The 12,656-nt window shown below is 40.8% G+C and overlaps 1 protein-coding gene across 2 annotated transcripts in view; it reads left to right on the top strand.

The window, feature by feature from the left end:
* KIZ (kizuna centrosomal protein) overlaps window positions 1-12,656 on the top strand; it is a 124,959-nt gene that overhangs the window by 85,726 nt on the left and 26,577 nt on the right. For both annotated transcript variants that reach the window (XM_066237974.1, XM_066237975.1), the window contains 2 exons: window positions 2,467-2,632; window positions 3,496-3,561. In XM_066237974.1, the coding sequence (XP_066094071.1) occupies window positions 2,467-2,632; window positions 3,496-3,561 (232 nt within the window). The remainder of the gene's footprint in view (window positions 1-2,466; window positions 2,633-3,495; window positions 3,562-12,656) is intronic.

The raw sequence follows: 12,656 nt of genomic DNA, 5'->3' as shown, positions 1-12,656 counted from the left end.
CCACTTGATTTATCTCACCACGGTTAAAAAAGAGGGCTCAGTAGAGAACTGTTGGATGTGGTGGTATTCCTACCAAGCATGCAAGGACTCATCAGAAGGATGTTTGCAGTATTATTATAGCATTTTATTCTGTGTACTTTTGAAGCCCAATTGGAACCCAGCTACAGCAGAGGGGAATCTCATATGAAAAGGTTATACAAAACAGTGAGAGAAATTGTGTATCATTATGGAGAGACTAGTGAGAAGTTATCTGAGTCATTGACAATCCAAAACAGTTTTCATTGTCTACAAACTCTATAGTAAAAATGTGGAAGGCTTCATTAGTCCTTTAACAATTTTACTTTTAAAATGTGTGTTAAATGGCTATTATGAATTCTTGCCAAGAAATTATTATTGTTGTATAAGGTAAAATGGAGAAGAAACCCATATTTGGAGTGCTCTCAGAAAGTTTGGGCCAGTTCTTTTTGTTCATATTTTAAACTGCTTTTCATATCCAGGATTACTGGAGACACAGCATAGAGCTCAGCTCCTGTGTGGAGAGCCTAGATTAGGATGGGCAGAGCCCTAAAAACGAGGTACACCAGGGTGGGACAGAAAGCCACGGAGGGTGGAGAGGTGACAGTCAGGGAGCTGATGCTACTCTTCACCCCTCTCTTGGAAGATTCTGGAAGCAGATTCAGAGCAGTGGTCTATGTAAGCAGCTGAGATTGGGGCTCTATGGCAGTCAGTGATGGGAGCCAGCCCTGGCCTAAGCTTCAAGGGCAATACTCCCACCTGATCCCAGTCTGCAGACACGGGGGCCCTGTGCAGATCATCCCAACAGAGAGGCATCACAGCGGAATGAATGCAGGACTACTGTATACAAACAGAGGAAAAGCTCCCTGTGCTCACTCGGCAGTAAGTCCTTTGGCCAAAGAGACTAGAGCTCCTTAAATCCCCTGAGATCATCTGTTCCAGCCTCTAGGATAGGCTGTGGGCTCAGGAAGCCAGCTAGTCTGAGAAAGGCAGAGGGCAGAGGGCAGGCACCTTGCAGAGCTTTCAAGGCCTTCTATTTTCAAAACCAAACTTACAAGTCCAGATCTTCCATGTCCTGCCTCAGTGATTCTTCCTGTTAGGGCATCCTTGCCTTCTCTCATGTTAATTACAAGAAAAGATTATCTTCCCTCTTGTTCACTATATGATTATATTTTTACTGCTTGGCTCTTGGACTAACAATGGCCTGTGAGGCTTTGTCCAGCTCCATCATATTAATGTGCGGAGTCTCCTCTTTGTTCCCCATAGATTGTCTTGGACACTGCCCTGTACATATTTACTACTGTTGTCAGATACCAATGAAACCACACCAAGGTTTCCTCGCCCAGCTGCCTGGGCAAATTACTTTTGAGTAGGAAATGAGAAAGAAACACATACTCTGGCAGCAGGACGATGTCATCGTTGGTCCTTTTACTCTTTACCAGCATATTTTTAAGAGTGCTGACCTGGAAATTAAGAACCCTGGCCAGGTAGCTTAGTTGGTTAGAGCATCATATTGATACACCAAGGTTTCAGGGTCAATCCCCAATCAGGGCACATACAGGAATAAACCAATGAATGCACAAGTAAGTAGAACAAGGTGATGATCTCTCTCTCTCTCCCTCTGCCCCCCCACCTCTCATTCTCCCTCTCCCCCTCTCCCCCTCTCCCTCAGCCCCTCTCCTTCTCTTTCTCCCTTTCTTCCTCTCTCTCTAAAATCAATCAATAAATTTTAAAAATTAAAATAAAGAGCTAGAGAGAAAGCTGTGTATTACCCTCTCCTGTTAATCGCCACTCTTTGGCTGCCTCTCATGTTGGCTGTGGTAGAATCTGTGCCCACCTCCCTGCCCAGGACACAGGAGGTGAAACCCAGGTGGCGGCAGCTTGGTGGTTGCGCTTCCCCAGCTCCCAGCAGACTTAGCAGCAGAGCAGCTTCATTCTTGATTGATGCTTGCCATTTAACACAGTTCTCTTTTTGCCTAGTGTCTCCTCTGCGGCCACCAAGTCTTTCTGCAATCTTCCCGTTTGGAGGAAGTTCGGGACCATTTGTAGAAGGATAGAGATACCACATATTTCCGTAGCTTTTTCTCAATCCAAACCAAAGGATTTATGCAGTGAAAGAGAAAATTTTGGATAAACTAAGCCCAGATTAACCAAATGGTCATATCTCATATACATACTTCACAAGCAGAGGAACACTTCTGTATAAGATTCAGTTCTCAAAAAAATGTATTATTTTCAGTGTAAGTTGTTATAAAGAATTAAATTCTGTTGGTTAATAATCAGATGATATTTTATCTTGAAGACATTTTAATTTCAGTTAAATGTCAGAAAGCAAATTAAATCCTAAGTAAAGCTTAACCTAAATTGTATTTGAAAGCTGAGTCTTTGAGACGAAGGGGAATGTATCTACAGTTGTTTTGATTTCCTTGTGCTTTCTTTTAAACACTGTAGGCCAAGGCATTATTGAAAAGCGCCCCTACAGAAGAGTGTGAAGACGGCTTGGCTATTCACAGTAATGAATCATCTTGCAGCCTGCCATCTATTCTGAATGACAATAGCGAAATGAAGAAAGCAAAACCCGCTCCATGGGTCAACAGAGTTCTTACAAGGGAACAAGGTAACGATTGTTAAAGGGTGGGTCCACAGCAAAAATGCATTCAGAGTCAACACGACACCCTCTTTCTTAAGGTGTGCCTATAAAATAAAGGGGACTGGAGAATACCTCTGTTTTAATATGCATAATAGGTTATTTGTTCTATAACACCTTTCAATAAATGTATGGTTTTGTTTAGTCTAACAGGAATAGGAAATCTAATTGTAGGTCTGCAGTTATGCTGAATTTCCAATAAATTAAGGTTTTATAACTTGTGAAATCTTATCAAAACTCATCCCTGGGCAGTAGATAATTTTGATCATCCTACAAAGATGAAGATGATTACATTAAAATGATTCCATAAAGTACTGTGAAGTTTTCAATAATCACTAAATAGAATTTACTAGTAATTTATAAACATTTTTAAGATTGTCTTTGTTACACAACATTATAAAAGTCAAAACAGATGAATAAAAGTCAAGGAATTTAGGCACCCCAAAATTTAAAACCAATTTTAGTACCCAGAAATTGTGCTTATCTTAGCATTACAATTAACATGTGTCAGTAAACTGCTGTAGTGGTATTTTCAAGGCAGCTATCAGAATGTATTTGATCTACATGCACAGGATTTAAGGCTCACGTGTTTTAAGCCCTATGCAAATTTGATGTCAGGCTAAATTATTTTGCATGAAAACAACTTAGACACCTTAGTTTTAGTATAGGTTTCCTTTTAGGAACAGTGCTGTTTCAGGCAAGAAATAAACCAAAAAAAGTGGGGGAGGGGGAGACTAAAAATAAGAGGACTGCTAGTTTAAAAAACAAGCCAATCCTAGTCCATAAATATAAGCCCTGACATACACTTTTATTATCATGTGTTTGGTTTTTAGAAGTTTCAAGTGGCTGTAGAGACGAGAGCAAAGAAGAAAGCATGGTGGCAAAGAATCTAATCACAGGTAAAGTTATGGTTGCCTAAGAGTTTCAAACACAGAATTCAACCTTGTTATATAATTAGAACATTCTAGTTTAGTGGTTTGTGGGCTCCGTTAAGAGCAGGTATGTTCAACTACTACAGGCTGGAGCAGGAGAGTAATTATAAGAACACATAATCATAACTTGCAAGCATAACATTAACACAAACTAAGTGGAAAAGAACCATGTCTATTGAATTCTTCATAATCATGTTATACATTTACACATGCAAGCATCCTCCATCGCATAGTCTTTCCGCACCTGCGTCTGTGTGAAAAGGTCAGTTGCCCTGGGAGCTCCCAGTCCTTACTTGGTAAACTACGGATGTTTCTGATTTTACTCTTTTCTTTCCTGTGATAATTGAATGTGTATCATTAAAATAAGAGCGGGGGGGGGGGGGGGGGGGACGAGGGTGTTAGGCATGAGCTTGTTTGTGCCTCAGTTACAAAGCCTGTCTGGTTATTTAAAAATTTTAGCAATAAGGTTTCATCAAGACCTGTTAAGATTTATGCACATGTATTAGGCTTATTAAGATGAAATCTGAATATCATTTTTTGGTTTTAGAATATCAACAACAGCAATTAGTATTCTGAACAGAGTTCTATTTGTTGTACATCTAAATTTAGTAGTACCTTATTTTGTAAAGTGGTGTGCTACTTCATTATAAATTCAAAGGTCTGACTTTAAATATTTATACAAGTAAATACGCCATTGCACTGAGGTGCTGGGGCATGCATCTGCATATGTGGTATTTTGTTGTTTATATGCAGAAAAGAATGGCTTTCTTTTATGGCAATACAATTCATGGCCTGATGATTAATTTTGTAAACTCATGTTTTTGTGATGAACTCTGTTTTGAAAAAGGAGTTTATAGTAGAACAATTATTGTATATATTTTGCATCAGACAATATTTCACTTCAAAATGCAGAGGTTTTCAACAACAAAAAAATACAGATGTTTTCTTTTCTTTTAAACATTTCCCAGTGATATGTTTATTGCATTTTTAGTCTCCATTTTGAGAAACTCTGGTAGAGTTCCCTATTTTTTTTAATGGCAGTGTAGATGGTCCCAAACTGCAGATAACCAAGAAGTCACTTGGATGCTTTTCTTTTGCATTTACCTTTGAATGTGTATCTAATAATCTCGGCATTTATTTCGGTTAAAAGTATAAAGGCTTATTGGGGAGAAACCAGGAAGTGGCCTTGTTGCCCATTCTTATTTGTCTTTTAAGTATTCCTTCCAATCATCTCTTGATACTAGAAGGTGACTCTCCCCCAAATTATTGCAAATGTTATTTTCTCATAAAATTTTTTATTGAGGTATAATTGACATATGTATAGTACTATGTTAGTTTCAGGTATATAGTGTAATGACTCATTGCAAAATGATCACTACAATAGGTCTAGCTAACATCTATCACCACACACAGTTACAAATTCTTTTTCTTGTTATGAGAACTTTTAACATTTACTCTCCTACCAATGATCAAATATGCAATACAATATTATTAACCTGAGTAACCATGCTGTTTGTTACCTCCCCATGACTTAATTTATTTTATAACTAGAAATTTATATCTTTTGAGGCCTTTTTAAAATTCATTTTTTTTAATTACAGTTGACATATAATACTATATTAATTTTAGGTGACAACATAGGGGTCAGACATTTATATAACTTGCAAAGTGATCACCCTGATAAGTCTGATACCTGTCTGACACAGACATAGTTATTATAATATTATTGACTGTATTCTCTATGTTGTACTTTACATCCCTGTGACTATTTTTATAACTGTCAATGTGACTTTCATCCCTTTCACCTTTCACTCGTTTCCCCACCTTACCCCCAAGCTGGCAATCATCAGTTTGTTCTCTGTGTCCATGAATTTGTTTTGTTTGTTCATTTATTTTGTTTTTAGATTTCCTTATAAAGTAAAATCATATATTTTTCTTCCTCTGTCTGAGTTATTTTACTTAGCATTATACCCTCTAGGTCCATGCATATTGTCCCAAATGGTAAGATTTCATTCTTTTTTATGGCTGAGTAGTATTCTGTTGTAAATATGTATCACGTCTTTATCCATTCATCTACCAATGTACAGTTAGGTTGCTTCTATATCTTGGCTGTTGTAAATAATGCTGCAATGAAATAGGTGTGCATATGTCTTTTCAAATTGGTGTTTTGGATTTCTTCAGATAAATACCCAGAAGAAGAATTGTTGGGTCATATGGTAGTTCTGTTTTTAATTTTTTAAAGAATCTCTGTGCTGTTTCCCACTGTGGCTGCACCAATCTGTATTCCCATGAGCAGTGCACAGGGGTTCCCTTTTTCCACACTCTCGACAACACTTGATATCTGTTAACTTATTGGTGGTAGCCATTCTGACAGGTCTGTGGTGATATCTCACCATGGTTTTATTTGCAGAAAATCGGTACCTTTTGACCCTTTTCCCCCTTTCACCCAGCTCCCATCCCCCACTTCTAGCAACCACCAGTCTGTTCTCTGTATCTGTCTCATAGAGTTACTCTAAAGAGAAGAGACAGTTAAGTGTGAGGGTTTCAAATCTTCCTTCTCTTCATGCAAAAAAAGGTGTGATGGGCCCAGAAGTAATGAGGGCTACTTGCCGTTAAGAGTTTTAAAGAAATTGTAATTCCAGCAACCTTCTGTCACTCTATCAATAGTTGACATTTAAAAAAAGAAAACTGCTTTGTGCCTACTATATGCCTATTGTATGACCTGGTATATATGAAAAGAAAAACTTCTCAAAACCATTGACTTTGTTGGAGCACTGCGGTTCTGCCCTGGCCACCGCACTCTCTTCATTTTTCGCTCTCCACACACTGGCCCACCCCTGAAGTTCCTGGAGTTAATGTTTAGGACCTTGTGCATCTTGGCTCTGCTTAATACCATTTTTGTGTCTGTCATTGAAACTACTTTGATCTCTGAGTTCTTGACCATCATCTCTTTATTAAACTTTTGTGTCTTTTGTCATATTATTTGGAGATTTGGCCTTTGGTAAAGTAAGTCAAGTATGTAGTTTGATTTATGATAGATTCTGCCTCCCCACTTGTAACATATCTATTGAGGCTTTCCTATTTATATAGGCTGCATTCCTTCTAGAATATTTCAGAGAAAGGGACTATTCCAGAGGCATCCTCTGACTGTTGAGGAGACGTGGCAGTGGAGCCATCGGTGTCTGCTGTTTAGTCTGTGCTTGTTTCTTCCCTGCTCTGAGCCTTGGCATTGGGAAGCAGACATACATAGTCCCTGGCAGGTGTGGCTTAACGTTAAAATGAGCTCATATGTGTGAACGTGCCAGGTATGTTCTAGACACTCAGACATGTTAGCTGGGACTTCTAATAATATTGGTGGGAATGTGCATAGTAGTATTGGTCTTATGCACTGGGTTGAGCATTTAAAACCAGCAACATCTAGTTTGAAAGAGCCTCACAAAGCAGACTCAGAATGGGAAGCAGCCAGGTGGTGGTGGGGAGGACCACCCCCCTGGGCACCTGCTCGCTTCCTGTCCTGACAGCGCCCTCTTTCCTCAGGCGCACTGCTGAGGGTCCTCGTCCTCACCGCCCATGCTTCCTGGTGGTACCACGAAATTAGTTTCTGCAAGAAATTCCCACTTGAGAACTCAACTGATGAGTTGAATTCAGAAGTATGTTTACTTATCAAAAAAAAAGAAGCTTGAAGAGAGTTTCATGCTACTTTTAGAGCTTCTAAGTAGTCCCATGAAGAAACCCTTAGAGGAGAATCACAGCAAGTGGATGAAGTGGCGCCTGGGGTCTCTCTGGTCAAGGCCCAGCTGTTTCTACCCTCTGTGCACACAGGCGAGGGAGCCACAGCTTCCTGGTCACCAGGTGACAGTCCTCCTGGTGTGCCGCCTTACCAGGTAGATGGTTGGACGCGCATTCCTCCAGTGTGCTCTGTGTGGGGCTCCTGCCAGGAGATGCTGCAAGGAGCGTGAGTCTCCAGCTACAGACACCCTGTCTGGGCTCTCCCTCTGCAGCGTGCACAACACGCAGGACCCTGGTGAAGACTTTCAGTAAATGAATCACTTAAAAGTATGAACCTAGAACCAAATAAAGCATCTGTTGCCCTTTGAAAATGGAATTCGACCTGACCTGTTGTGGCACAGTCAACCTGGAACGCGGAGGTCACTGGTTCAAAACCCTAGCCTTGCCCAGTCAAGGCACAAAGGAGAAGCAATTACTATGAGTTGATGCTTCCTGCTTCTCCCTCCTCCCTATTTCTCTCTCTCTCTAAAATAAATAGATAAAATTTTAAAAGAAAAGAAAAAGAAAATGTAATCCTTCCTATAAACAGCCACAGAATTAATGTTCTATGGAATGCATTTTGGAAAATATACACACCTACATGTGGAACATTTTTTAAATCCTTAAGTCTAATGAGGGCACCAGTGTTCTCAATACACTAAAATTACCATCATTTTTCCTGTGGCTCCTTTTTGAGGGAGCCTCCTTTGTGGACAAGATTACTTAATAATGATTCTTTGGGCTACTTTAGTGTAACTAGACCCAGATGATGCTATGATCAAAAGTTACTTTTTAAAACTGCTCTTGGAATTGACCAGCAGGTTTCAGCAGTTACTTTCAATGAGCCAGAGCACTCTCCCTCAGTGTGGGGCCTTCTATGTGACTTCATATGCTCTGCAGCCATCTCAGGAGTGTAGTAAAGGAGGAGGCCAAAGTAAAACCCAGAGCAGGCCACCTGGACGCTAAGCAGAATGGCTGGAAGCTCTGAAGTGACACCATTTTTATAACAAGGTAGATCCTGGGGGATTTGAACCTGAGAAGGGCACAAAAGTTGTCTTTTAAGTGTTTGCAGAACTGTTATGTACGAGGTAGACTATTAATGGGACATAATTATGGAGTGTAACTCAGGGGCCCTGTTTGTGAGTGTTGCAGGGAAGGAATTCACAGCTGGATAACAGAAAAACTTTCTGGTTCTTCCTATCAGCAGCACCAAGTTGAATGCCTTTTGGGTGTGAGATTGCATGCAGGCACTTGAACCATGGCAGAAGCCTGTTCTAGAGGGGCACCTTGGAAAGAATTTTCACTTCTGGGAACCTGACCTGCTTTCTAATGCTAAGAGACTATGATTCTCTGTCCACATTAAAGAAATCAAATGTGCCAACATTCTCATTTCTGTTTCCCTTCCATATTTTCTTATCACCCCAAACATGGGTCTTTTGGGAAGAAAGAATTATCTTTAGAGTATCTATTGCTCTGAAATCATCTGCTTTGTTAGCCATCATTGTGAATAGTATGAGTTTTATAACTCTGGCTCCTGTAATCTGTGCTAAAGTGTACATAGAAACCCTCTCATACCAATCAATACCCATACCCACAACCACAGTATTTTCACAGCCTCTGACCTATTGTTAACACAATCTACCCCTTTTATTAGTCTAGTTATTCACACTAAAGAATTCAGGTAGAAATAAAAAATTAATGTTGATATCTGTGAATGTGTAGTTTTCTAGATATAATAAATAATATATCACTTGCATGTACTATTATTACACCTTTCGTTGGAAATTTTAGGGACAGCAAATGACTGTGTCCTTGCCCTCACATCTCTAATCCTCACATCAGCCCTAAGGGGTAAATATGTATTAGTAGCATTCTGCAGACAGTCCAAAGGACATTTTGGAAAGTTGAGTCCTGCTCAAGGCCAGATAGCTGGTGTGTTAGATCTTGAACAGAACTCAAACTTCAGAATTAAGCGCTGGGCTTCTGCCCTACCACCCTGCCTCTTTCGTTTTATGGAAGATCAACATCGGGATGTCTGGATCAATGAAATGCCAACATGTATCATAATAAAGATGAACTCCGCAACGATATATTTGAAAGCAGTGATGAACACAGCCATACCTTTTTTTTTCTCTTGTGTTAGGACTGCAGAGGTGGGAAGCATGCAAGGGTTTCTGCATATGGATTGTACCAGGAGGTATGCCCTTTATAAAGAGAGACGAATCTGAGTGCCTGTGGGCCTGAGGCCACATGCTGGTAGTAGGATATTCAGTCAGGGTTTTCCGGAAACACGGGTCAGGAGTAAAGCTTTGCTTATCTGGATTATGAAGGAAAGTCTCCCTCTGAACTATTGATATTTACACCCCCAAGTAAAATTTCCCACACTGATCACTTTATTTTTATTCAATTAAGTTTACCTTTGAGAGTTACATACATATAAATTTTAGTCTTAGCAAGTGTTGCAGCTTATACTAAATGTCATAAAAACCCATGACCTCACACAGTGTCTGGCACACAGTGGGCATTCATTTTTACAAACAATGAATAAAAATGAGAGTATTAAAGGAGTTTCCTTAAATACTTGTTGATCCAGGCCAAAATACTATCTCTTTCAGTCGCTCCTTCCGCCAGTACTTTTCCCACCCCACGTGCCCATCCTGGCAAAACTCCTCTCCTTAAGCTCCATGTGAAAGGGGCTCTCAGCTTTTATCTCAAGAGGATTAAGCCTCTAAGAATGTCCATTCAGCCTCTCATTCTTTTGACACCAATTCTCTTGGTCAAGCTGTGTTGAAAGTGGTTGCCTGACTGTGCCATTTCTCACTGATATTCTTAGGCAAGCTGAAATATTCAAGGTCAGACTAAGGTACGTTCACTTAGAAGCTTAAATTTGAAGGATGCCTCACGGGTTTCTGGGCAGTGCTTGCCGAAACATTATTGCTTGAGTTTCACACCAAATTGGAAAAGAGCTGGAAACATACAATGGCCAAGTTGTCATCAGTGACTATATTTATCCTGGGAGAAAAGACCGTGGTGATAACCACATCACCAAAGTACATTGGCATGTTATCTCCACTGCTAAGACTTTACTAAGAATGTTCATTTGTGCCTTCCCAGAATGTGTAAGAATCAGTAAAGATGTATTACCTGCTGCGCCCGGGCCAGGGACCCCCAAGTCGTGCAAAACCAAGGAACCACCATATGTTTCTGGATTATCCATTGTAGGTCACCTGGGCCTGTCTCTACGCAGGGGGCAGGCTGCTGGGACTTCACCTACCCCAGCGGTTCTCAACCTGTGGGTCGCGACCCCGGCGGGGGTCGAACGTCCAAAACACAGGGGTCGCCTAAAGCCGTCGGAAATATATATTTTATTTAAAAATGTATTGTATATGTATTTTCCGACGGCTTTAGGCGACCCCTGTGTTTTGGTCGTTCGACCCCCGCCGGGGTCGCGACCCACAGGTTGAGAACTGCTGACCTACCCGGTCTACTGCCTGCTGCTTGCCATGGTGAAGCATTCCTCACTCGGGATGTTGCAAGGTGGTGGTGTTTTATGAAAGGCAGTTTTCTGACTAGTGCTTGAGATTCCTCACAGTGGTTGCACAGCAGGAGCCTGTGTGGAGTGTTAGACCATAGCCATGCCGCAGCTCCTCCTTGACCGGTTATATCAGAACCTCTAGGGGCAGAAGCCAGGTGACTCCCCAGGTTTGAGAACCATGAAGCAGGGGATCTCAAGTTGAAAGAGCCCTTGGAGGTCATGTTGTGAAATACCCTCACTTGACACAAGAGACTCAAGTTTGCTTTAGATATTTTAATAAAACCAGGGAGTGTCAGTCACCCCTTGGTGTCTTTTTGGGAGACTAGTTCCAGGACTCATTCCATTAATACCACAACCCCTCTCCCCACTGTGGATACCAAAATCCACAGATATTCAAGTCCCTTATATAAAAATGCATTAAGTTTTCATATTGGTGACAGCAAGGTGTGCCTCCATGTCACTTCATTCACATGGAGTAAGTGTAGTACAGTACTCAGATTTAGTGTAATAGCAAATTCAAGTTTTGCTTTTTGGAAGTTTCTAGGATTTTTAAGAAATCTTTTTCATCTGCCGATGATTTACTCCACAGGTGCAAAATCCACCAACATAGAGGGTTTAATGTATTTTCCTAGGGCTGCTATAACACAGTACCACAAACTGAAAACAGAAATGAATTCTCACAGTTCTGGGTGCTAGACGTCTAAAGTCCAGGTGTCAGCAGGGCTGTGCTCCCTCTGAAGGCTCCAGGGGAGGCTTTTTCCTTACCTGTTTTAGCTCCTGGTGGGACCTGGATTGTGGCCACATAACCTCAATCTCCAATTCCATCTTTACATGACCTTCTTTCCGTGTCTGCCGTGTCCACTCTCCTTCCTCTCTCGGGACACCAGCTCCTGGGGTTAGGCCACCGTAAATCCAGGACTATTCATCTTGAGATTCCTAATTAGTTATATCTGCAAAGATTACATTCTGAGGTTCTGGGTGGACATGAATTTTTTTTTCCAATTATAGTTGACATTTCATATTAGTTTCAGGTGTACACCATAGTGGTTAAACATTTAGGTAACTTACAGAGTGATCCCGCAATAAGTCTAGTATCATGTGGCGCCATACATAGTTGTTACAATATTACTGACTACATTCCCTATGCTGTATTTTACATACATACTCATCACTATTTTGTGACAACCAATTTGTACTTCTTAATCTCTTCACCTTTTTCACCCAGCTCCCAACCCCCTTCCCATCTGGCAACTCTCATTTTGTTCTCGTATCTATGAGTCTGTTTCTGTTTTAATGTTTATTTTATTTAGATTCCATATATGAGTGAAATCATATGGTATTTGTCTTCTTCCATCTGACTTATTTTACTTAGTGTAATACCCCCCAAGTCCATCTGTGTTGTCGCAAATGGTAAGGTTTCATTCTCTTTTATAGCTGAGTAATAAATATTCCATTGTGTATATGTACCACATTGTACCACATTTATCCAGTTGTCAACTGATGGGTACTTAGGTTGCTTCCATATCTTAGCTATTGTAAACAATACTGCAATGAACATAGGGATGCATATATATCTTTTAGAATTAGTATTTTGGCCTGACCAGGTGGTGGCACAGTGGATGGAGCATCAGACGGGATGCGGAGGACCCGGGTTCAAAATCCCAAGGTCGCCAGCTTGATCATGGACACATCTGGTTTGAGCAAGGCTCACCACTTGAGCCCAAGGTTTCTGGCTTGAGCAAGGAGTCTCTCAGTCTGC

The sequence above is a fragment of the Saccopteryx bilineata genome, chromosome 6, assembly GCF_036850765.1.
Source record: "Saccopteryx bilineata isolate mSacBil1 chromosome 6, mSacBil1_pri_phased_curated, whole genome shotgun sequence".
Classification (NCBI taxonomy): Eukaryota; Metazoa; Chordata; class Mammalia; order Chiroptera; family Emballonuridae; genus Saccopteryx; species Saccopteryx bilineata.
Note: the sequence above shows the minus strand (reverse complement) of the source record. Positions and strands in the feature narration are given on the sequence as shown.